Raw genomic sequence first — 25,549 nt, 5'->3', positions numbered from 1 at the left:
GAAATGATCACGTGATGTGTCTATTCACTGTTGATTAGCTCCCTCGTGATAACACTAATGGCACGGGATCGAATCCCAACTAGCCTGCTGGTGAGGGTGATATAAAGAAAGGGGGGGGGGATATAAGATGAGTTAGCCATACACCAGTGTTTCTTCCAGACTTTTTTCTCCGGGGGGGGGGGGGGGACGAAGAGATGCCTGGAAGAAACTCTGCCATACATTTGTCTTGACACAGGTGAAAACAGGACCGCTAAACACAGATTATCAGCATTCAGCTACTGACGTCACATTTTCAGCATTCAGCTACTGACGTCACATTTTCAGCATTCAGCTACTGACGTCACATTTCTCTAGTCGTGAGGTAGGTAAAAAGACAAACATAAGCTAAAGGTCATAGGTCAGTGTCTCGCTGGTCAAGCGGTTAGTCTATCTCATGAGAGCTAAATGTCATATGACAAGCTCCTCTCTATGACTTTATCAACATGTGACAAGCCCCATTCTATGACTTGTATCAACACTCAGCGTTAGGCCTATGGCAAGCAGGGTTACACTGTGCTATAAATAGTTCACGGCTTGGACTTTGGACCTACGTTTGTCCACCAGCTGTCCGACCAGCGCGAGCTTGTAGGTCTCCCACTGGACGCGGGTCACCAGGTCTTCTTGCAGCTTGCTGGCACTGGGGTAGGGGGAGACCTGGGGAGGGGAGCTCAGTTGTAGAGGGCAGTCAGCACCAGACATAAGGGCAGTCAGCACCAGACATACGGGCAGTCAGCACCAGACATAAGGGCAGTCAGCACCAGACATAAGGGCAGTCAGCACCAGACATAAGGGCAGTAATGACCACACATACGGGCAGTAATCATCACACATACGGGCAATATAGAGCACACATACGGGCAGTATAAAGCACCAGACACGTCACACTAACCTCCACTCGCAATCTGCGCATCATGTCCGGCGATGCGTGACTCAGGAACAACTTTTTGCTGATCATCAAACAGTCGGCTCCGTTGCTGACCACCGCCATGCTTGGCTGCTCAGGAAACAGGCACTGTGCCAGCCCCTGGGTCAATGGAGAAGTCAGTCGTCAGCTTCATGGTAAACCAGACTCATGACCCCTTTAAACCACACTCATGACCCCTTTAAACCACACTCATGACCCCTTTAAACCACACTCATGACCCCTTTAAACCACACTCATGACCCCTTTAAACCACACTCATGACCCCTTTAAACCCTCGCTCAACGTTCAACCTTTTTTAACAGCCTCAGCCCACCGTTTAACCAGTTTAACAGTCCCCGCCCACAATTCAACCGGTTTAACAGTGAAAAAGTTTAACACCGTTAAATATTTCCGTTCTCCGGATTGATCCCATTTTGTTTGACTGACCAGTCGAGAATAGATAAATATGACACAGTGAGGATAATTGTTTGATACATTGATACAATAAAATAGCTGACTACATGATACTCCATGACGTCAGCAATTCATTACGTGATATACCACTGATCACATACACCGTAATATCTGACCACGTGATACACTATGACGTCAATAACTGAGCACGTGATGACAATGATGATATCATCAGCTAAGCTTATCAACTCACAAACACAGCTCCTTTGGTAAGTGTTTGTAAAATCACAAACTGTGGACTGGTGTCTGCCTCGGTCGCTAAGTGGGGCTGAAATACAAAGTTACACGTTAACGGTCGCTAAGTGGGGCTGAAATACAAAAATACACGTTCGCTAAGTGGGGCTGAAATACAAAATTACACGTTAACGGTCGCTAAGTGGGGCTGAAATACAAAATTACACGTTAACGGTCGCTAAGTGGGGCTGAAATACAAAATTACACGTTAACGGTCGCTAAGTGGGGCTGAAATACAAAATTACACGTTCGCTAAGTGGGGCTGAAATACAAAATTACACGTTCGCTAAGTGGGGCTGAAATACAAAATTACACGTTAACGGTCGCTAAGTGGGGCTGAAATACAAAATTACACGTTCGCTAAGTGGGGCTGAAATACAAAATTACACGTTCGCTAAGTGGGGCTGAAATACAAAATTATACGTTAACGGTCGCTAAGTGGGGCTGAAATACAAAATTATACGTTAACGGTCGCTAAGTGGGGCTGAAATACAAAATTACACGTTAACGGTCGCTAAGTGGGGCTGAAATACAAAATTACACGTTCGCTAAGTGGGGCTGAAATACAAAATTACACGTTCGCTAAGTGGGGCTGAAATACAAAATTACACGTTCGATAAGAAGGGCTGAAATACAAAATTACACGTTCGCTAAGTGGGGCTGAAATACAAAGTTACACGGTCGCTAAGTGGGGCTGAAATACAAAAATACACGTTCGCTAAGTGGGGCTGAAATACAAAATTACACGTTAACGGTCGCTAAGTGGGGCTGAAATACAAAATTACACGTTAACGGTCGCTAAGTGGGGCTGAAATACAAAATTACACGTTAACGGTCGCTAAGTGGGGCTGAAATACAAAATTACACGTTCGCTAAGTGGGGCTGAAATACAAAATTACACGTTCGCTAAGTGGGGCTGAAATACAAAATTACACGTTAACGGTCGCTAAGTGGGGCTGAAATACAAAATTACACGTTCGCTAAGTGGGGCTGAAATACAAAATTACACGTTCGCTAAGTGGGGCTGAAATACAAAATTATACGTTAACGGTCGCTAAGTGGGGCTGAAATACAAAATTATACGTTAACGGTCGCTAAGTGGGGCTGAAATACAAAATTACACGTTAACGGTCGCTAAGTGGGGCTGAAATACAAAATTACACGTTCGCTAAGTGGGGCTGAAATACAAAGTTACACGGTCGCTAAGTGGGGCTGAAATACAAAAATACACGTTCGCTAAGTGGGGCTGAAATACAAAATTACACGTTAACGGTCGCTAAGTGGGGCTGAAATACAAAATTACACGTTAACGGTCGCTAAGTGGGGCTGAAATACAAAATTACACGTTAACGGTCGCTAAGTGGGGCTGAAATACAAAATTACACGTTCGCTAAGTGGGGCTGAAATACAAAATTACACGTTCGCTAAGTGGGGCTGAAATACAAAATTACACGTTAACGGTCGCTAAGTGGGGCTGAAATACAAAATTACACGTTCGCTAAGTGGGGCTGAAATACAAAATTACACGTTCGCTAAGTGGGGCTGAAATACAAAATTATACGTTAACGGTCGCTAAGTGGGGCTGAAATACAAAATTATACGTTAACGGTCGCTAAGTGGGGCTGAAATACAAAATTACACGTTAACGGTCGCTAAGTGGGGCTGAAATACAAAATTACACGTTCGCTAAGTGGGGCTGAAATACAAAATTACACGTTCGCTAAGTGGGGCTGAAATACAAAATTACACGTTCGATAAGAAGGGCTGAAATAAAAAATTACACGTTCGCTAAGTGGGGCTGAAATACAAAGTTACACGGTCGCTAAGTGGGGCTGAAATACAAAAATACACGTTCGCTAAGTGGGGCTGAAATACAAAATTACACGTTAACGGTCGCTAAGTGGGGCTGAAATACAAAATTACACGTTAACGGTCGCTAAGTGGGGCTGAAATACAAAATTACACGTTAACGGTCGCTAAGTGGGGCTGAAATACAAAATTACACGTTAACGGTCGCTAAGGGGGGCTGAAATACAAAATTACACGTTAACGGTTGCTAAGGGGGGCTGAAATACAAAATTATACGTTAACAAGAAACCTACACTTCTGACAGGTTGGACAGCTTAGGGTTGCGAGTGGAGAAACCTACCCTTGTGACAGGTTGGACAGCTTAGGGTTGCGAGTGGAGAAACCTACCCTTTCGACAGGTTTAGGGTTGCGAGTGGAGAAACCTACCCTTTCGACAGGTTTAGGGTTGCGAGTGGAGAAACCTACCCTTTCGACAGGTTTAGGGTTGCGAGTGGAGAAACCTACCCTTCTAACAGGTTGGACAGGTTTGGGGTTGCGATTGGAGAAACCTACCCTTGTGACAGGTTTAAGGTTGCGAGTGGAGAAACCTACCCTTGTGACAAGTTTAAGGTTGCGTGTGGAGAAACCTACCCTTTTGTTGTAGGCCGAGTCGAGGTAATCCAGGAATGTCATTTTATCTTCCACCTGGATGACGTCATTGTTGGAGAAATCCAATGAAGCGGAACGATCTGATGGCGTTATAAGCAGAGTAATGTTGTATGTAGGTTGTGTAAGTACTAACATTTAACGTTAGAGTCCAAACAAGAATCTGGTAAGGGTATTAGTTATGTAACTTATATTTTAAAAAAAAGTCTTCCGTCAAGTACTGTCACTGATCTAGTGTTGATATGTCCAGTACTGATGTCATGTACTGATGTCATGTACTTATGTCATGTACTGATGTCATGTATTGATGCCATGTACTGATGTCATGTACAGATGTCATGTACTGATGTCATGTATTGATGCCATGTACTGATGTCATGTACAGATGTCATGTACTGGTGGCATGTATTGATGCCATGTTCTGATGTCATGTACAGATGTCATGTACCGATGTCATGTACTGATGTCATGTACTGATGTCATGTACTGATGTCATGTACTGATGTCATGTACTGATGTCATGTTCTGATGTCATGTACAGATGTCATGTACCGATGTCATGTACCGATGTCATGTACAGACGTCATGTACAGATGTCATGTACCGATGTCATGTACAGATGTCATGTACAGATGTCATGTACAGATGTCATGTACCGATGTCATGTACGGATGTTATGTACAGATGTCATGTACCGATGTCATGTACCGATGTCATGTACCGATGTCATGTACCGATGTCATGTACCGATGTCATGTACAGATGTCATGTACCGATGTCATGTACCGATGTCATGTACAGATGTCATGTACCGATGTCATGTACCGATGTCATGTACCGATGTCATGTACCGATGTCATGTACTGTCACTGATCCAGTGTTGATATGTCATGTACTGATGTCATGTACTGATGTCATGTACTGATGTCATGTACCGATGTCATGTACTGATGTCATGTATTGATGTCATGTACTGATGTCATGTACCGATGTCATGTACTATCACTGTGCCAGTGTTGCTCTCGTCAGAATGCTGTCAGTCATTACCTGGTTTAGCCTTCAGGTAAATTTCTTCAGGTGATTTGACAGGTAAGCTCTGTCAGGACACAAAAGTTGAACTCATTAGGACATGTTCCAGCAGACTGGTAAGTTGTCAGGTTTTAGGAGAGTCAGGTTTTAGGGGAGTCAAGTTTTAGGAGAGTCAGGTTTTGGGAGAGTCATATTTTCCCACGTTTTCTTTAACTTGCTTTCGCGTCTGTTTGGTTCTCCAATCAAATCTTGCGATCGATATTTCGGGCACTTCCCAGTTAGCTAGCGCGCGATCAAAAACGTGGGGCGCCGTGATTTTCTTACAGTTTCTAATACTGTTGACTCTCTACAAGCTCCCTAATAAAAGTCAATAGTATTATCTAATCAATAGTAATATAACTTTTACTTCGGCGCCCCACGTTTTTCATCGCTTATAGTAGAGTGATCGCTTGCATTATTGTGATGTATAGCAATTATTTTCTACTTTTTAGTTCAATCAGAAAACGTGGGTTTTTAAAAACTTTTTTAATGATTATTATTAGGAGTCAGATTTTAGGAGAGTCAGGTTTTAGGAGAGTCAGGTTTTAGGAGAGTCAGGTTTTAGGAGAGTCAGGTTTTAGGGGAGTCAGGTTTTAGACAGTCAGGTTTTAGGACAATCAGGTTTTAGGAGAGTCAGGTTTAGAGTATATAGGACAGGACATCAAATCTTGACTGAGGTGGATGAAGGTCTAGTATGTGTGTGAGATACATCGATACATCACTGTAACTGTATGTATGATGTGTCAGGTGTGAAGTAGACCTCCATCACTTAATTACCCAGATTGTATGTGTATGAGAGATATTGAGATGTATGAAAGTGTCCGATGCACCGAATGATCAAAAACTTTCCGACCTCCAATCTTTTCTCGTTTGACCAGCGTCCAGTAACAAGTGTTTTGATTGGCTGAGCTGAGCACCTATCCCGTCTATCCTCTCGACTGGCACGTGACTTGCTGCAGACGAAGCTTGACCCCAGCTGACCTTCTCGTGTATCCCTGGCAACACAAATCTTGGGGTTATTACAACTGCCCATGGTTTCACCTGAACACACCAGCAGCTTGATTCACTTGGATGAATGGATGCGTGACTCACCTGGATGAATTGATGCGTGACTCACCTGGATGAATTGATGCGTGACTTGACCCGCCCAGCTGTTCTACCCACGGCTGGTTGAAGCAACTTTTTCATCACGGTCAACGAACCCTGGGACAAAGGTTTGATTTCTTTCAGTCAGACGTGGTCACAACATAGGGGTGTTTAACATCCTGTGCGACCTGTCATACAACACCAATGACAGACAACACCAATGACAGACGACACAAATGACAGACAAATCTATGACAGACATCTATGAAAGACAATAGCTATGACAGACAACACCAATGACAGACAACACCTACGACAGACAACACCAATATCAGACGACACCAATGACAGACAACACCAATGACAGACAACACAAATGACAGACAACATCAATGACAGACAACATCTATGACAGACAACACCAATGACAACTTACAGATTTGACAACGATGAGCCAGTCCGAGAAGTTGCTGTCCTTCACTAGAACAGAGCCGCGCCTTCAAAATCACATGGGACTATGTTACACACCCTACTAGTAATTTACACATCAATTCTATGTGCTACACACCCATAGCCTACTAGTACTATACACATCATTTCTATGTTACACATCAATACCACAGCTCACCTTTTTTTTTGTTGTTGTAGTTTTTATTTTTATTTAGAGACCTTTTTATAATCATCGATTTAAACAGAAAACTAAAAACAATGCAAATAAAAGGGACGTTTAAGATTGCCTTAGTCAAGAGTCCTAGCATCAACACTATTGTCGACGAAGTACAACTTAAGAGAGGTAGCGTCATTGTCCTCATTGTGTTAAATAAAAATTACTTTTAGATGCTCTATTAAACAAAATAGTTCAATGGTTGTACAGAATTGAGTAAAGACTTACTTGAAATAGTTCAATGGTTGTACAGAAGACTTACTTGAAATAGTTCAATGGTTGTACAGAATTGAGTAAAGACTTACTTGAAATAGTTCAATGGTTGTACAGAATTGAGTGAAGACTTACTTGAAATAGTTCAATGGTTGTACAGAATTGAGTAAAGACTTACTTGAAATAGTTCAATGGTTGTACAGAATTGAGTGAAGACTTACTTGAAATAGTTCAATGGTTGTACAGAATTGAGTAAAGACTTAATTGAAATAGTTCAATGGTTGTACAGAAGACTTACTTGAATTAGTTCAATGGTTGTACAGAAGACTTACTTGAAATAGTGCAATGGTTGTACAGAAGACTTACTTGAAATAGCCAAAGGCAACATGTTTGTGATCTGTAGTTCCAGATAAAATAAGTTCCAGCGGCCAGTCCTTGAGGAAGTGGAGGGACCTGCAGAGAACAAATTCCCGTGGATCATTTTTGTCCCGAGATTCTCACTCCTTAAACAATTCCATTAAAAAAATTATTACTGATAGAAAAACTTTAATTTACATCCACTTTGTTTGATTTGAAGAGCTATTGAGTCCATGCTTAATAAAGCTAATGAGTTCATACTTAACAAAGCTATTAAGTCCATACTTAATAAAGCTATTGAGTTCATACTTAACAAAGCTATTAAGTCCATACGTAAGAAAGCTATTGTGTCCATTCTGAACAAAGCTATTGAGCCCATACTTAACAAAGCTATTGAGCCCATACTTAACAAAGCTATTGTGATCCGGGTCGTTGATGTTTTTGACGCCTCCAACCATGAAATATTTCTCGAACTCCTGTGGGAGGAAACAAACATTAGTGGCACTTGGGGAGGAAACAAACATTAGTGACACTTGGGGAGGAAACAAACATTAGTGGCACTTGGGGAGGAAACAAACATTAGTGACACTTGGGGAGGAAACAAACATTAGTGGCACTTGGGGAGGAAACAAACATTAGTGGCACTTGGGGAGGAAACAAACATTAGTTGACACTTGGGGAGGAAACAAACATTAGTTGACACTTGGGGAGGAAACAAACATTAGTGACACTTGGGGAGGAAACAAACATTAGTGACACTTGGGGAGGAAACAAACATTAGTGACACTTGGGGAGGAAACAAACATTAGTTGACACTTGGGGAGGAAACAAACATTAGTGGCACTTGGGGAGGAAACAAACATTAGTGACACTTGGGGAGGAAACAAACATTAGTTGACACTTGGGGAGGAAACAAACATTAGTGACACTTGGGGAGGAAACAAACATTAGTTGACACTTGGGGAGGAAACAAACATTAGTGGCACTTGGGGAGGAAACAAACATTAGTGACACTTGGGGAGGAAACAAACATTAGTGACACTTGGGGAGGAAACAAACATTAGTTGACACTTGGGGAGGAAACAAACATTAGTTGACACTTGGGGAGGAAACAAACATTAGTTGACACTTGGGGAGGAAACAAACATTAGTGACACTTGGGGAGGAAACAAACATTAGTTGACACTTGGGGAGGAAACAAACATTAGTGACACTTGGGGAGGAAACAAACATTAGTGGTGGCACTTGGGGAGGAAACAAACATTAGTTGACACTTGGGGAGGAAACAAACATTAGTGACACTTGGGGAGGAAACAAACATTAGTAGTGGCACTGGGGGAGGAAACAAACATTAGTTGACACTTGGGGAGGAAACAAACATTAGTTGACACTTGGGGAGGAAACAAACATTAGTTGACACTTGGGGAGGAAACAAACATTAGTGACACTTGGGGAGGAAACAAACATTAGTTGACACTTGGGGAGGAAACAAACATTAGTGACACTTGGGGAGGAAACAAACATTAGTGGTGGCACTTGGGGAGGAAACAAACATTAGTTGACACTTGGGGAGGAAACAAACATTAGTGACACTTGGGGAGGAAACAAACATTAGTAGTGGCACTGGGGGAGGAAACAAACATTAGTTGACACTTGGGGAGGAAACAAACATTAGTTGACACTTGGGGAGGAAACAAACATTAGTGACACTTGGGGAGGAAACAAACATTAGTGGCACTTGGGGAGGAAACAAACATTAGTGGCACTTGGGGAGGAAACAAACATTAGTGACACTTGGGGAGGAAACAAACATTAGTGACACTTGGGGAGGAAACAAACATTAGTTGACACTTGGGGAGGAAACAAACATTAGTTGACACTTGGGGAGGAAACAAACATTAGTGGCACTTGGGGAGGAAACAAACATTAGTTGACACTTGGGGAGGAAACAAACATTAGTTGACACTTGGGGAGGAAACAAACATTAGTGGCACTTGGGGAGGAAACAAACATTAGTTGACACTTGGGGAGGAAACAAACATTAGTTGACACTTGGGGAGGAAACAAACATTAGTGGCACTTGGGGAGGAAACAAACATTAGTGGCACTTGGGGAGGAAACAAACATTAGTTGACACTTGGGGAGGAAACAAACATTAGTGACACTTGGGGAGGAAACAAACATTAGTTGACACTTGGGGAGGAAACAAACATTAGTTGACACTTGGGGAGGAAACAAACATTAGTGACACTTGGGGAGGAAACAAACATTAGTGACACTTGGGGAGGAAACAAACATTAGTGACACTTGGGGAGGAAACAAACATTAGTGGCACTTGGGGAGGAAACAAACATTAGTTGACACTTGGGGAGGAAACAAACATTAGTGGCACTTAACAAGCCTGCAACAACCATAAGCCTAGGTCAGTGGCAGCGAAACGTCTACTGGTGACTTGTCTGTTAAAACCTACTGGTGACTGGTCTGATAAAACCTACTGGTGACTGGTCTGATAAAACCTACTGGTGACTGGTCTGATAAAACCTACTGTTGACTGGTCTGATAAAACCTACTGGTGACTGGTTTGATAAAACCTATGGTGACTCACGTTTTTAGATAAACTCAACAATTCAGTGTAACTTGCTGTCATCACAGAAGACTGTCTACAACTTCCTTGAATGATTGCGATTTCCTAATTCAGTGAAGATTAACAATCATTAAATTATTCTTTTTTTTTTTAATGGAAAATTTCCAAAACAATATTGTTTTAGTTAACTTACCCCAAAGAAACGACCTCTCCGAATGTAACTTACCCCATTGAAATGACCTCTCTTAAGTTAACTTACCCACAGAAATGACCTCTCTGAAGGTAACTTACCCCAAAAAAATGACCTTTCCGAAGGTAACTTACCCCATTGAAATGACCTCTCTGAAGTTAACTGACCCCAAAAAAATTACCTCTCTGAAGTTAACTTACCCCAAAGAAATGACCTCTCTGAAGGTAACGTACCCCAAAAAAATGACCTCTCTGAAGGTAACATTTCATCTCAACCCGGCCTGTGACGTCATCCTTGACCGCTACTATTACTATTGGGGGAAAATACAGTCATTAAGTTGGACGGACCAACGGATGTGGGATAAAGCAGTGAAAATTACATAGTTATGCAATCAACAAGATGTAAGAGCAATTAATGTACTGTAAACACTTTATAAACTTAACCCCCCCCCCTCTACAGTATGTAATAGATCGACTTACCCCGCCCATACAGAATGTAATAGATCGACTTACCCCGCCCATACAGAATGTAATAGATCGACTTACCCCGCCCATACAGAATGTAATAGATCGACTTACCCCGCCCATACAGAATGTAATAGATCGACTTACCCCACACATACAGAATGTCATAGATCGGCTTACCCCCCCCCCCCTCATACAGAATGTAATAGATCGACTTACCCCGCCCATACAGAATGTAATAAAAGGCTTCAGGAACTCTTCCTTGTTTTATAATTACCCTCCTGGCATCATAACTGTTAGACAAATGAAATGACAATGTGACAACAATTGGAACAATGAAAGTACAATGTGACATGCAAAAAATCCCCAGAAAAAGCAGGGAGTTTTTATGTGACTGGTTAAATAGCAGCCCGCGATTAAATTTATTCTTAGTTTTTTTAAACGAGCCTACAATTTTTGTTTAATCGAATTTTCGCCCAACATAAAAATGTAGGCGTTACTAAATATTTTTTGCGACTAAAGGGCATCCGTCAATACTATTGACGTCCATGTAAGATATACTAACAATGTTTCTTTCAGACTTTTTTTTTCTCCGGGGGAGGGGGCGGATACTGGTTATAGCATATATTTGTCTATATCGGGAGCTACGGTACCTGTGTATGAATAGATGTTGATTATTAAGATAATTAGATCGTCTATCAAGTAGACAAAACGTTTGAGCTTGTTTGCTTTCACGTTAATGGCAACAACCGACACAAGATTACATGATGCTCATCGAAAGTTGTCTGTCGTGCGCATTTATGTATCGATTTGAGCTAATGTTTTTTTAACGTTTAATGTTTTCTCACGGTGGGGGTACGGGGGGGGGGGGGGGGGTTGTCAGACAGTAGCAAGAATCACCCGACATAGTGGCGCCACTGTCATGTTGTATTGCTGATGTCGACAAATGTAAGCTAGCACTAGCAATGTGCACAGTGGCGTAGCTAGGGGAGGAAGGATGGGGCGGCAGCCCCGGCGCTAACCCTAAGGGGGCGCCAAAAGGGGTAGAAAAATTAATTTTTAAAAGCTACTTTTAGTAGGCTGAAGTATTGAATTATACACAGTCAAAGTGACGAAAATAGACGACAACAAGGCTTTACACACTGATTTGACTGTTTTCTATATCCAATGTGTGGCACCGAAATAAAAAACGTTGATAGTTTGTAACTGGTAAGAAGCGCCACAAACCTTTCCAACTTTTTCACAGACAGGAGTAACTTTATATAGAAATGGGAGGGAGGGGGCACAAAATTGATAGTCCGCCCCGGGCGCCAGTAAAGAACGCTACGCCTCTGAATGTGCAAGCAAAAATGTGGCGTTACTGATGGAAAACTAACTAAGCCTCCAAGCATTCAAAATTGTTTTACTTTACGAAATTAGATGTTTATATTTTTCTGCAATGAAAGTTGACGTTTAATCTTGTTTTTTTTTTTTCTAGGGATCTAGATCTAAGTTGACATGGCAGAAAAAAAACGTTTTTATTTTTGCAAATGTAGGGAACTTTATTTTGCTTTGTTGCAAAATTCTTATTACTGTCGGATACTCATTGGCAGCTTAGGCCGAATGCATTTGAAAACGGAAATTAGAAAAACAAAAATGTTTTAAACTTTCTGAAATTATAAATGTTTGGAACATTTGAAAGCGTGTAGGGTTTTAATTAAACTTTAATACAACAGGTTTGTGTGCTGTTTTTTTTAAACTGCGCTTAACTAGAAATTGATTTAAACCGTGTTTTTGCTGGCGTGTAAACAAGCAGGCTAATTACGTTTCAAATAGTGCGTAGTTACCTCAGTTGTTTTTAAATAGTGCGTAGTTACCTCAGTTGTTTTTAAATAGTGCGTAGTTACCTCAGTTGTTTTTAAATAGTGCGTAGTTGCCTCAGTTGTTTTTAAATAGTGCGTAGTTACCTCAGTTGTTTTTAAATAGTGCGTAGTTACCTCAATTGTTTTTAAATAGTGCGTAGTTACCTCAGTTGTTTTTAAATAGTGCGTAGTTACCTCAATTGTTTTTAAATAGTGCGTAGTTACCTCAGTTGTTTTTAAATAGTGCGTAGTTACCTCAGTTGTTTTTAAATAGTGCGTAGTTACCTCAATTGTTTTTAAATAGTGCGTAGTTACCTCAGTTGTTTTTAAATAGTACGTAGTTACCTCAGTTGTTTTTAAAAAGTGCGTAGTTACCTCAGTTGTTTTTAAATAGTGCGTAGTTACCTCAGTTGTTTTTAAAAAGTGCGTAGTTACCTCAGTTGTTTTTAAATAGTGCGTAGTTATCTTAGCTATGTGTAGTGTGTAGTTAACTTAATTTTTATTTTAATCAAAGAGAGCGAGATTATAAAAAAAAAAAGTGATTTAAAAATACACAATCAAATTTTCAATGTCTTGAGTTTAAAAAAATAAAGCTCTGGAGATATGATAACCCAGGATATACCACACCCTAAAACCCAGGATATACCACACCCTAAGACATGATAACCAAGGACACACCACCCCTAAAACAAGACTGCACACATGAAGTAGTTGTGTTAGAAACCAACTATTCAATAGCTCCGTATTATACTTATGTTAGAAACCAACCATTCAATAGCTCCGTATTATACTTATGTTAGAAACCAACCATTCAATAGCTCCGTATTATACTTATGTTAGAAACCAACCATTCAATAGCTCCGTATTATACTTATGTTAGAAACCAACCATTCAATAGCTCCGTATTATACTTATGTTAGAAACCAACCATTCAATAGCTCCGTATTATACTTATGTTAGAAACCAACCATTCAATAGCTCCGTATTGCGCCAAATACCTCTGCATCCTCACCGGGTACTCTGCTATTGAGTTGATTCCTCTCAGTCCTATCATCGCCTAGTGGGGGAGGTAAAATTGTATGGGCTTCTATAATTTATACAAATAGGAAGGCTTTTAGCGTGTTTTTGTCAACTGTGTACATGTGGATACTGCTACAACTTACACAATGTTTTTGTCAACGTTTGACATGTGTCTACTGCTACAACTTACACAATGTTTCTGTCAACTACTTACGCAATGTTTTTGTCAACGTTTGACATGTGTCTACTGCTACAACTTACACAATGTTTCTGTCAACTACTTACACAATGTTTTTGTCAACGTTTGACATGTGTCTACTGCTACAACTTACACAATGTTTCTGTCAACTACTTACACAATGTTTTTGTCAACTGTGGACATTAGTCTACTGCTACAACTTACACAATGTTTCTGTCAACTACTTACACAATGTTTTTGTCAACGTTTGACATGTGTCTACTGCCACAACTTACACAATGTTTTTGTCAACGACTTACACAATGAATTTCGTCGTCTGTTCGCTCCTCCGGTGGTAGCCTCAAGATTCGCTTGACCTCTTCAATTGTTCGCATCTTTAAAAATATTAATTGCACAATTGCCTTTAATTTATTTCAAAATAGAATGCGCTTATTGCGCAACTAATGAAATAAAAACATTCACTAACACAACACTGTCCGCTACGTTTTGTGAGGAAGGTATTGCTTTGGTAGTTTTCTAAATAAAGGTATTCTAGACAGGTGCTGTATAAATAAAGGTAACCTTGACCTATATGCGACTGTCTAAATAAAGATAACCTTGACCTATATGTGACTGTCTACATAAAGGTAACCTTGACCTGTCTGTGGCTGTCTAAATAAAGGTAACCTTGACCTGTCTGTTACTGTCTAAATATAGATAACCTTGACCTGGATACTACTGTCCAAATAAAGATAACCTTGACCTGTCTGTTGGCTTTAAATTCCCGAGGATCAAACTGTAGACCATTGTAGCTCTTTGCGACCAGCGCCACCTCGCGTGGGTTCATCTGGGAGTAGAACGGGCCCGAGGGGTCGCTCCTGTCAGACACAGCATCAATGTCAAGCGCTTAAACACAGTGTTTGAATGTCAAGCGCTTAATTTGTGTTTGAATATCAAGCACTTAAACACAGTGTTTGAATATCAAGCGCTTAAACACAGTGTTTGAATGTCAAGCACTTAAACTCAGTGTTTGAATGTCAAGCGCTTAAACACAGTGTTTGAATGTCAAGCACTTAAACACAGTGTTTGAATGTCAAGATTTTAAAAACAGTTTTAAAGACAGTGTTTGAATGTCAAACAATTAAAAATAGTTTTAAACAGTGTTTGATCTAAAAGCAGAAATAGCGAAAGTTATCTGGTATTTATTATGTAATCAGTATTGCCGATTATAATCAGAGGCGTAGCGAGGGGGGGGGGGGGCGGGGGGACATATGTCCCCGGGCGCCGACCTTAGGGGGGGCGCCAAATTGAAAGTTTGAGGGGGGGGGGTGCAGTTCGAGGGGGGGGGGGGGTGCAAATCGAAAGTTTGAGGGGGGGGGGTGCAAATGAAAAGTTCAAAGGGGGGTGCAAATCGAAAGTTTGAGGGGGGGGGGTGCAAATGAAAAGTTAAAGGGGGGGGGGGTGCAAATCGAAAATTTGCTCCCGAGGGGGGCGCCAAATTGAAAGTATGTCCCCGGGCGCCGGGAAGGGTCGCTACGCCTCTGATTGTAATACTTGGTCATTTAATAAAGGTAGTGACCTGTCACAATTAAAGAAGTTTTAAAAATCGAGATCACTTACGCTGCCTTTTTTATGACGTCACGATGTAGCCTTGCCAGTTTGGCGTTTGTGTTGACCAACAATCGAAGCTTCTTCCAGAAATTCTGCGGTAAGTGGCATCAGGTAGTGTTACAGCTTACTTTGTTATTGTTAGTGTGTGTGTTACTGCCAGAGCTAGCTTATTACATGTTTGACTGTCATTTTGTGACATGTTTGACTGTCATTTTGTGACATGTTTGGCTGTGTCATTTTGTGACATGTTTGACTGTGTCATTTTGTAACATGTCAAGCTCAAGAAATTGTCGAGCTGATTAGTTAATTAAAAAAAGCGAGAGTTGATTGGCTAATCAAAAAAGCGAGAGTTGATTGGCTAATCAAATAAAGCGAGTGCTGATTGGCTAATTAAAAAAGGTGAGTTGACTCCAGACTTGAAGCACACGAGATGTTAGAAGTGTGAAATAAAATTTAAAAAAAAGCTGAGTTAGATAAAGATAGATGAGGATATCTTGATCAGGGGCGGAGCAAGGCGTGGGCAACAAAAGTAATAAATAGCCCGCCACGTCTATCTTCTGCAAGGAATTATTGTTCATGTTTTACAACTGCACACTCGGGTGTACGTTTGTGGGAAACGAGCGGGCATATCCGGGTAAGGTCACCGCGACTTTTTGTTAATGAACCGTCTGGTACATGAACATCTGGCAAATACATATGATGCAGCATAAAAATTATTCGTGTCTGTATATATATATATATATATATATATATATATATATATATATATATATATATATATATATATATGTATATATATATATATATATATATATATATATATATATATATATATATATATATATATATATATATATATATATATATATATATATATATATATATATGACCTTAAGATGTGTATATATTTTTGTCATACATTTGAGATGCTACCCCCCCCCCCCCCCCCCCGCGACCTTGATCCTATTTAACATCTCGGTATTTCTGGAGTTCTCACGATAACAGAATGTTTACCGTCTGCTTGACGAATGACCTGACGCTTGAAGCTGCTCGTTGCTCAGACGTTGACTGCCGGGACACGACACCAGGGCCGGGACACGACACGACACCAGGGACACGACACGACACCAGGGACACGACACGACACCAGGGCCGGGACACGACACGACACCAGGGCCGGGACACGACACGACACCAGGGCCGGGACACGACACGACACCAGGGACACGGCACGACACCAGGGCCGGGACACGACACCAGGGACACGACACGACACCAGGGACACGACACGACACCAGGGACACGACACCAGGGCCGGGACACGACACGACACCAGGGCCGGGACACGACACGACACCGGGGCCGGGACACGACACCACGGACACGACACCAGGGGCACGGCACGACACGACACTACGGCCGGGACACGACACGACACCAGGGCCGGGACACGACACGACACGACACGAAGGGCACGACACGACACGACACCAGGGCCGGGACACGACACCAGGGCCGGGACACGACACCACGGACACGACACCAGGGGCACGGCACGACACGACACCAGGGCCGGACACGACACCAGGGGCACGACACGACACCATGGCCGGGACACGACACGACACCAGGGACACCAGGGCTGGGATACGACACGACACCAGGGCCGGGACACGACACGCCACCAGGGACACGACACCATGGCCGGGACACGACACCAGGGCCGGGACACGACACGACACCAGGGCCGGGACACGACACGCCACCAGGGACACGACACCATGGCCGGGACACGACACGACACCATGGCCGGGACACGACACGACACCAGGAACACGACACCAGGGCCGGGACACGACACCAGGGCCGGGACACGACACCAGGGCCGGGACACGACACCAGGGACACGACACCAGGGCCGGGACACGACACGACACCAGGGCCGGACACGACACCAGGGCCGGGACACGACACGACACCAGGGCCGGGACACGACACCAGGGACACGACACGACACGACACCAGGGACACGACACGACACCAGGGCCGGGACACGACACGACACCAGGGCCGGGACACGACACCAGGGACACGACACGACACGACACTAGGGACACGACACGACACCAGGGCTGGGATACGACACGACACCAGGGCCGGGACACGACACCAGGGACACGACACGACACCAGGGACACCACACGACACCAGGGACACGACACGACACCAGGGACACGACACGACACCAGGGCCGGGACACGACACCAGGGCCGGGACACGACACGACACCAGGGACACGACACGACACCAGGGACACGACACGACACCAGGGACACGACACGACACCAGGGCCGGGACACGACACCAGGGCCGGGACACGACACGACACCAGGGACACGACACGACACCAGGGACACGACACGACACCAGGGCCGGGACACGACACGACACCAGGGCCGGGACACGACACGACACCAGGGCCGGGACACGACACGACACCAGGGACACGACACGACACCAGGGCCGGGACACGACACCAGGGACACGACACGACACCAGGGCCGGGACACGACACGACACCAGGGACACGACACGACACCAGGGCCGGGACACGACACCAGGGACACGACACGACACCAGGGACACGACACGACACCAGGGACACGACACCAGGGCCGGGACACGACACGACACCAGGGCCGGGACACGACACGACACCGGGGCCGGGACACGACACCACGGACACGACACCAGGGGCACGGCACGACACGACACTACGGCCGGGACACGACACGACACGACACTACGGCCGGGACACGACACGACACCAGGGCCGGGACACGACACGACACGACACGAAGGGCACGACACGACACGACACCAGGGCCGGGACACGACACCAGGGCCGGGACACGACACCACGGACACGACACCAGGGGCACGGCACGACACGACACTAGGGCCGGACACGACACCAGGGGCACGACACGACACCATGGCCGGGACACGACACGACACCAGGGACACCAGGGCTGGGATACGACACGACACCAGGGCCGGGACACGACACGACACCAGGGCCGGGACACGACACCATGGCCGGGACACGACACCAGGGCCGGGACACGACACGACACCAGGGCCGAGACACGACACGCCACCAGGGACACGACACCATGGCCGGGACACGACACGACACCAGGGCCGGGACACGACACGACACCAGGAACACGACACCAGGGCCGGGACACGACACCAGGGCCGGGACACGACACCAGGGCCGGGACACGACACCAGGGACACGACACCAGGGCCGGGACACGACACGACACCAGGGCCGGGACACGACACCAGGGACACGACACGACACCAGGGCCGGGACACGACACGACACCAGGGCCGGGACACGACACCAGGGACACGACACGACACGACACTAGGGACACGACACGACACCAGGGCTGGGATACGACACGACACCAGGGCCGGGACACGACACCAGGGCCGGGACACGACACCAGGGACACGACACGACACCAGGGACACGACACGACACCAGGGACACCACACGACACCAGGGACACCACACGACACCAGGGACACGACACGACACCAGGGACACGACACGACACCAGGGCCGGGACACGACACCAGGGCCGGGACACGACACGACACCAGGGACACGACACGACACCAGGGACACGACACGACACCAGGGACACGACACGACACCAGGGCCGGGACACGACACCAGGGCCGGGACACGACACGACACCAGGGACACGACACGACACCAGGGACACGACACGACACCAGGGCCGGGACACGACACGACACCAGGGCCGGGACACGACACGACACCAGGGCCGGGACACGACACGACACCAGGGACACGACACGACACCAGGGCCGGGACACGACACCAGGGACACGACACGACACCAGGGCCGGGACACGACACGACACCAGGGACACGACACGACACCAGGGACACGACACGACACCAGGGCCGGGACACGACACCAGGGCCGGGACACGACACGACACTAGGGCCGGGACACGACACGACACCAGGGCCGGGACACGACACGACACCGGGGCCGGGACACGACACCACGGACACGACACCAGGGGCACGACACGACACGACACTACGGCCGGGACACGACACGACACCAGGGCCGGGACACGACACGACACGACACGAAGGGCACGACACGACACGACACCAGGGCCGGGACACGACACCAGGGCCGGGACACGACACCACGGACACGACACCAGGGGCACGGCACGACACGACACCAGGGCCGGAACACGACACCAGGGGCACGACACGACACCATGGCCGGGACACGACACGACACCAGGGACACCAGGGCTGGGACACGACACGACACGACACCAGGGACACGACACCAGGGCCGGGACACGACACCAGGGGCACGACACGACACCAGGGCCGGGACACGACACGACACCAGGGCCGGGACACGACACGACACCAGGGACACGACACGACACGACACCAGGGACACGACACGACACCAGGGCCGGGACACGACACCAGGGACACGACACGACACGACACTAGGGACACGACACGACACCAGGGCCGGGACACGACACCAGGGACACGACACGACACGACACTAGGGACACGACACGACACCAGGGCCGGGACACGACACCAGGGCCGGGACACGACACCAGGGACACGACACGACACGACACTAGGGACACGACACGACACCAGGGCCGGGACACGACACCAGGGACACGACACCAGGGACACGACACGACACCAGGGACACGGCACGACACGAAACCAGGGACACGACACGACACGACACGACACCAGGGCCGGGACACGACACCAGGGACACGACACGACACGAAACCAGGGACACGACACGACACGACACCAGGGCCGGGACACGACACCAGGGACACGACACCAGGGACACGACACGACACGACACCAGGGACACGACACCAGGGCCGGGACACGACACCAAGGGCACGACACGACACCAGGGCCGGGACACGACACCAGGGGCACGACACGACACGACACCAGGGACACGACACCAGGGCCGGGACACGACACCAGGGGCACGACACGACACGACACCAGGGACACGACACCAGGGCCGGGACACGACACCAGGGCCGGGACACGACACGACACCAGGGCCGGGACACGACACGACACCAGGGCCGGGACACGACACGACACCAGGGCCGGGACACGACACGACACCAGGGACACGACACGACACCAGGGCCGGGACACGACACGACACCAGGGCCGGGACACGACACGACACCAGGGACACGACACGACACCAGGGGCACGACACGACACCAGGGCCGGGACACGACACCAGGGCCGGGACACGACACGACACCAGGGACACGACACGACACCAGGGGCACGACACGACACCAGGGCCGGGACACGACACGACACCAGGGCCGGGACACGACACGACAGCCAAAAGCCTAGTCTAATTTCGTTCATCTATTTATAGCACACCACTTCCCCTAGCCTTTGTGCTGGGCAAAGGTTAATTTAAAATGCAAATAATTGTAGAAAAACACATCGGGAGCTGTGTAAAGAATTTCCTTGTCACCTGTACATTAAGGTTGAACCAAACAGCTAATAAAGTCTTAAGCTAACTGCATTTCTAGACAAAGCAACTTGACGTATTGGGTGGGTCACTTGATTTGGCTGCTTGATTCAATTTATTCTTTCAAAATAAAAATAAAATAAAAATCATTATCAGTGCTATTGTTAAATTATTAGTTAATTTTATTTTAATTCATCTTATTTGCTAAATCAAATCAGTAGCAAACTAAAAAAAATAATTGCCAGGCCCTAAAATAGAAGTGTGGCAATACTGGTATACCACTAGCAGTGAACAGTTTGTTAACTAAAGGGAAACAATTCTGCTTATTTTAAGTTTTAAATTTGTAGTATATAATTATCTCCCTTTAAAGCCAACATCAATCTTTTCTATCCAATCCAAGTGTTTCTTCAAGACTTTTTTTCTCCGGGGGGGGGGGGGGGGGTTGAATTGAAGCCAGCACATAACCGGGGTGGGGGTGGGGGGGTTGGGGGTATTTAAATAAAGAATTGAAGCCAGTACATACCCGGGGGTGGGGGCGGGGGGGTTGGGGGTATTTAAATAAAGAATTGAAGCCAGTACATACCCGGGGGTGGGGGCGGGGGGTTGGGGGTGTTTAAATAAAGAATTGAAGCCAGTACATACCTGGGGGTGGGGGCGGGGGGTTGGGGGTGTTTAAATAAAGAATTGAAGCCAGTACATACCCGGGGGTGGGGGCGGGGGGTTGGGGGTGTTTAAATAAAGAATTGAAGCCAGTACATACCCGGGGGTGGGGGCGGGGGGTTGGGGGTGTTTAAATAAAGAATTGAAGCCAGCACATACCCGGGTCACAGAGGACTCAGTGCCGCGTCTGGTCATCAACTTGCCGGACATGACGTCACATGTTTTCCACGAGTAACTCGAATGGCTCTCACTTAGGGAAACAGACCTGTAACATATACACAAACTGTTGGTTGTAGGGGGGTGACACATGTATACACATACACAATCACGCACATACATATTGTTGGTTTTATAGTGGAGACACACACACTTACAGACATACTCACATACACACTGTTTGTTTTAGAGAGGCGACACATACTTATACACAAACATACACGCTGCTGAAAGAGGGTTGATAAGTACGGTGAACGGAAAAAAAGTCACAGGGAAAAAAACACAGAAAAAAGTCAAAGTTTTTGCTAGGAAAAAAAGTCACAGAAAAAAAGTCACAATGGAAACATTTTATCGGAAAAAAAGTCACAGAAATAAATTCACAGAAAAAAAGTCACAAAAATCTTTTTATAAATATTTTTATTAATTTGTTAAGAATTGTAATGTTTATTGTTGTGGGTTGTATTTTTTTATAGCATAAATTATTTATAGACGTTAAAAGCATTATGATTTATAACAATTGTAAGTAAAAATACTCTAAGATAATTAACACAACAATCTCAACCTTTGTTACGTATTTAGTTAAATACGCGGTAGAAAAGTTAATTATAAAAGAAATTTAGGCTCCGTGGACTTTGGAGCTTTCTATTAAATGCTACTAATCTTAAGTTTAAAATAATTACAATCTACATACTTAAATAATAAATATTTTTAGATGAATTATAAAAATTCCTATGCGTATACAGCCTACACACATTACATTACATTTAATTAATCCTAAGTTAATTTGCACTCTCTAAATATTTAATAAAATACATAAAAGTATTAACAAATATCATGCACATATATATTTGTGACTTTTTTCCTGTGACTTTTTTTCCTGTGACTTTTTTTCTGTGTTTTTTTTTTTCCTGTGTTTTTTTTTCCCTGTGACTTTTTTCCTACAATCGACAAGTACACATACACACATACACACACACTCACATACATACAAAAACTTTGTTTTAGATAGGAGACACACATGCACATACACTCCCGCCCACACACACACTCACATACACACATGCACAAACGCCTTATTGGTAGTGGTGAGGATTGAGAGGTACGTTTTTATGACCGTTTATTTATTGATAGACTAAAAGTATTTTAGGATGATCTTGTAGATCTTTTCAACCTTCATATATCTACATTTAAAGATTTTTGCCGTGGGTAAATTATGAACTGGTGCATGTGTTTACTGGGGTCATATGATAATTATAGACTTATGCATGTGTGTACTGGGATTGGGGTAAATAATTAATTATGGATTGATGCATGCAGTGGCGTAGCGAGGTCGGGTGTCAGACGGTGCGGCACTTAATGGTGTCACCCCCACCCCCCCCACCCCACAGAGCCGTGTCGACCCTTCCCGGGGACAAACTTTCAAATTTTCGATTTGCACCCCCCTCGAACTTTCGATTTGCACCCCCCCCCCCCTCGAACTTTCGATTTGCACCCCCCCCCCCCCTCAAGTTTTTCTCTATATATTTTGCTATTTTTTGCCTTGGTGTCACCCCCTAAATGGTGTCACCCGGTGCGGTCCGCACCCCCCGCCCCCCCCCTCGCTACGCCCCTGGATGCATGTGTTTACTGGGATGGTGAGTAAATTACGGACTGGTACTTATGTTTACTGGGGCTCATGGTCAGTCTGGACAAAGCGCCATCTTGTGTCAACCATTGTGTTCTAAAAATTCTATCACTGACCTGTTGGTAGATCGTCTGCTTGCTACTTGACGGAGCTGATCAAAAACTGCGGTATTCATCGCTGCCTCGTTTTATGAAGGAGGGCGCCGTAAAGAAGGGTGTTATAAAAGTGGGGGTGCCATCAATGAAGGCTCCCTCCCAAATGCCCGATGAAGTGTTGTTTTCTTTTTCTTTTATTGCAATGTCTCAGTTAGTGTCACAAATTTTCTTAATCTACGTGACGTTAGTGTCACCAACCTACTCAATCATCGGGCTAAAGTCAAACTTCACAAACCTACTAAATAAATTTGACTAAAGTCAAACCTCACAAACCTACTAAATAAATTTGACTAAAGTCAAACTTCACAAACCTACTAAATAAATATGACTGAAGTCAAACCTCACAAACCTACTAAATCACTATGACTGAAGTCAATCCTAACTAACCTACTAAATCAACACGACTTGGGTACCTGAATCCGTTGACGAGACACTAAACAATATACCTACGGTCAACTCACACGTTTAATTGTAACAAGAGAAAAAAGAAAAGTGAAGACATCCTTCGAGAAATTATAGCACTATTTTTAGCACGCTCACGTGAATTACCAGAGAAGAACAAGCACCAGAAGAGCTTGTCAGAACATTCACGCAGGTTGTGTCCCTTATATGGGAGTTATCTCCCTCTCCACTTGCTAGCCATTAAAATTGTAAGTCAACAGTGGCGTCCGTTTGTTTGTGTGTGTTATTAGCTGAGCGCTATGACATTAACAGGCCCGCGGTACCAAGCACCAGGCATGAGACAGATGAAAAATGTGAGGCACAGATGGCAAAAATCTTTCGATATCCACCACAAGATATACAATTGATAAAATAAACTCAAAATACTTGTCATTTAAACAGAAAGTGGATGTTTGTGTGGTTATATAACCCTGTGTGAGAAAGGTGGTTAAATAATTGAGGGAAACCTGACACTGATCAAACTCTGACCTATTGATTGGGGCCGTTACCGCTTGCCCCGGTAAAGCTCACAACAGCTTGAGACGGCAAGATTTATTTATTCATGTACTTGAGACAGTATCATGCGTGGGGCGAGTTCAAGGGTGGTCCCTTGACTTGAGGGAGGGGGGGGGGGGGGCGGGGGAGGGTTTGAGCACAAACAACGCACTGGCAACTCACTTCATTGTTCAGTGGACCGTGTCCCTTGTTTTTGTTGTTGTCCATTCGGTTAGATCAAGGGCGGCACTTATGTCTTGTATATGCTTTGAATATATATATATATTAAGGTGGTCTTTAATTTTTAAATTTCAACTTTTTTTTTTGATGACAAAAAACGTGGGTCGGGCAGATTTATGATTAAAGCGAAAACGTACCCACGTTTTTTGTCATCAAATGTATGAACAGTCATCACAAGAACCTGCACAGCTCGAGGAAGCACAAAATCTACGAGCAGTCATTGGTAGATCCCCTAGGGTCGGAAGAAAAATTTATTTTCTACTTTTTAGTCCACAAGAAAAACGTGGGTTTTTTTAAAGTTTTAAAAAGTATTTTTTTAGACTAGAGCTGAAACATTGATACCATGTTTATTTCCTACAACAAAGGCTGCATCAAAGTACAGAGAGGCCTCTATTACATTAAAGAACCAAACGTAAAGCTGCTATACTTGGCTGATATTATGACGTTGACTACATCCCCTCCCCAGCTAAACTGGACTGATATTATGACACTGACAACGTCCCCTCCCCAGCTAAACTGGACTGATATTATGACACTGACAACGTCCCCTCCCCAGCTAAACTGGACTGATATTATGACACTGACAACGTCCCCTCCCCAGCTAAACTGGACTGATATTATGACACTGACAACGTCCCCTCCCCAGCTATACTTGGCTGATATTATGACACTGACAACGTCCCCTCCCCAGCTAAACTGGACTG

General features: G+C 45.3%; 1 protein-coding gene across 1 annotated transcript; it reads right to left on the bottom strand.

Moving 5' to 3' along the window:
* Positions 1-223: 223 nt before the first annotated feature.
* Positions 224-16,449, bottom strand: LOC131949800 (uncharacterized). The gene is made up of 18 exons (XM_059311762.1): positions 16,396-16,449; positions 15,391-15,473; positions 14,534-14,648; positions 14,091-14,165; positions 13,541-13,629; positions 10,951-11,024; positions 10,501-10,577; positions 10,099-10,182; positions 7,899-7,969; positions 7,503-7,589; positions 6,696-6,756; positions 6,291-6,376; positions 6,027-6,168; positions 5,153-5,201; positions 4,091-4,188; positions 1,611-1,685; positions 929-1,063; positions 224-693 (listed from the first exon to the last, which is right to left on the bottom strand). The coding sequence occupies exons 3-18, from the start codon at positions 14,615-14,617 to the stop codon at positions 556-558; spliced, it is 1,425 nt and encodes a 474-aa protein (XP_059167745.1). The 5' UTR covers positions 14,618-14,648; positions 15,391-15,473; positions 16,396-16,449; the 3' UTR covers positions 224-555.
* Between the last annotated feature and the right edge of the window lie 9,100 nt (positions 16,450-25,549).

Source organism: Physella acuta, unplaced genomic scaffold (genome assembly GCF_028476545.2).
Source record: "Physella acuta isolate Inbredline_101_S28 unplaced genomic scaffold, ASM2847654v3 ptg000714l, whole genome shotgun sequence".
NCBI classification, from domain to species: domain Eukaryota; kingdom Metazoa; phylum Mollusca; class Gastropoda; family Physidae; genus Physella; species Physella acuta.
The sequence above is the reverse complement of the archived record's forward strand: the minus strand, read 5'-3'. Positions and strand labels throughout refer to the sequence as shown.

What these genes read in the sequence shown, in the direction of transcription:
- LOC131949800 (XM_059311762.1), bottom strand. Translation starts at nt 14,617, where the DNA reads ATGAACCCACGCGAGGTGGCGCTGGTCGCAAAGAGCTACAATGGTCTA. An exon ending in GTTGCCTTTGGCTATTTCAA is followed by an intron (nt 6,757 to 7,502) that starts GTAAGTCTTCTG and finishes GTGATTTTGAAG; the next exon opens with GCGCGGCTCTGTTCTAGTGA. An exon ending in CAAACGAGAAAAGATTGGAG is followed by an intron (nt 5,202 to 6,026) that starts GTCGGAAAGTTT and finishes GTGTCCTGACAG; the next exon opens with AGCTTACCTGTCAAATCACC.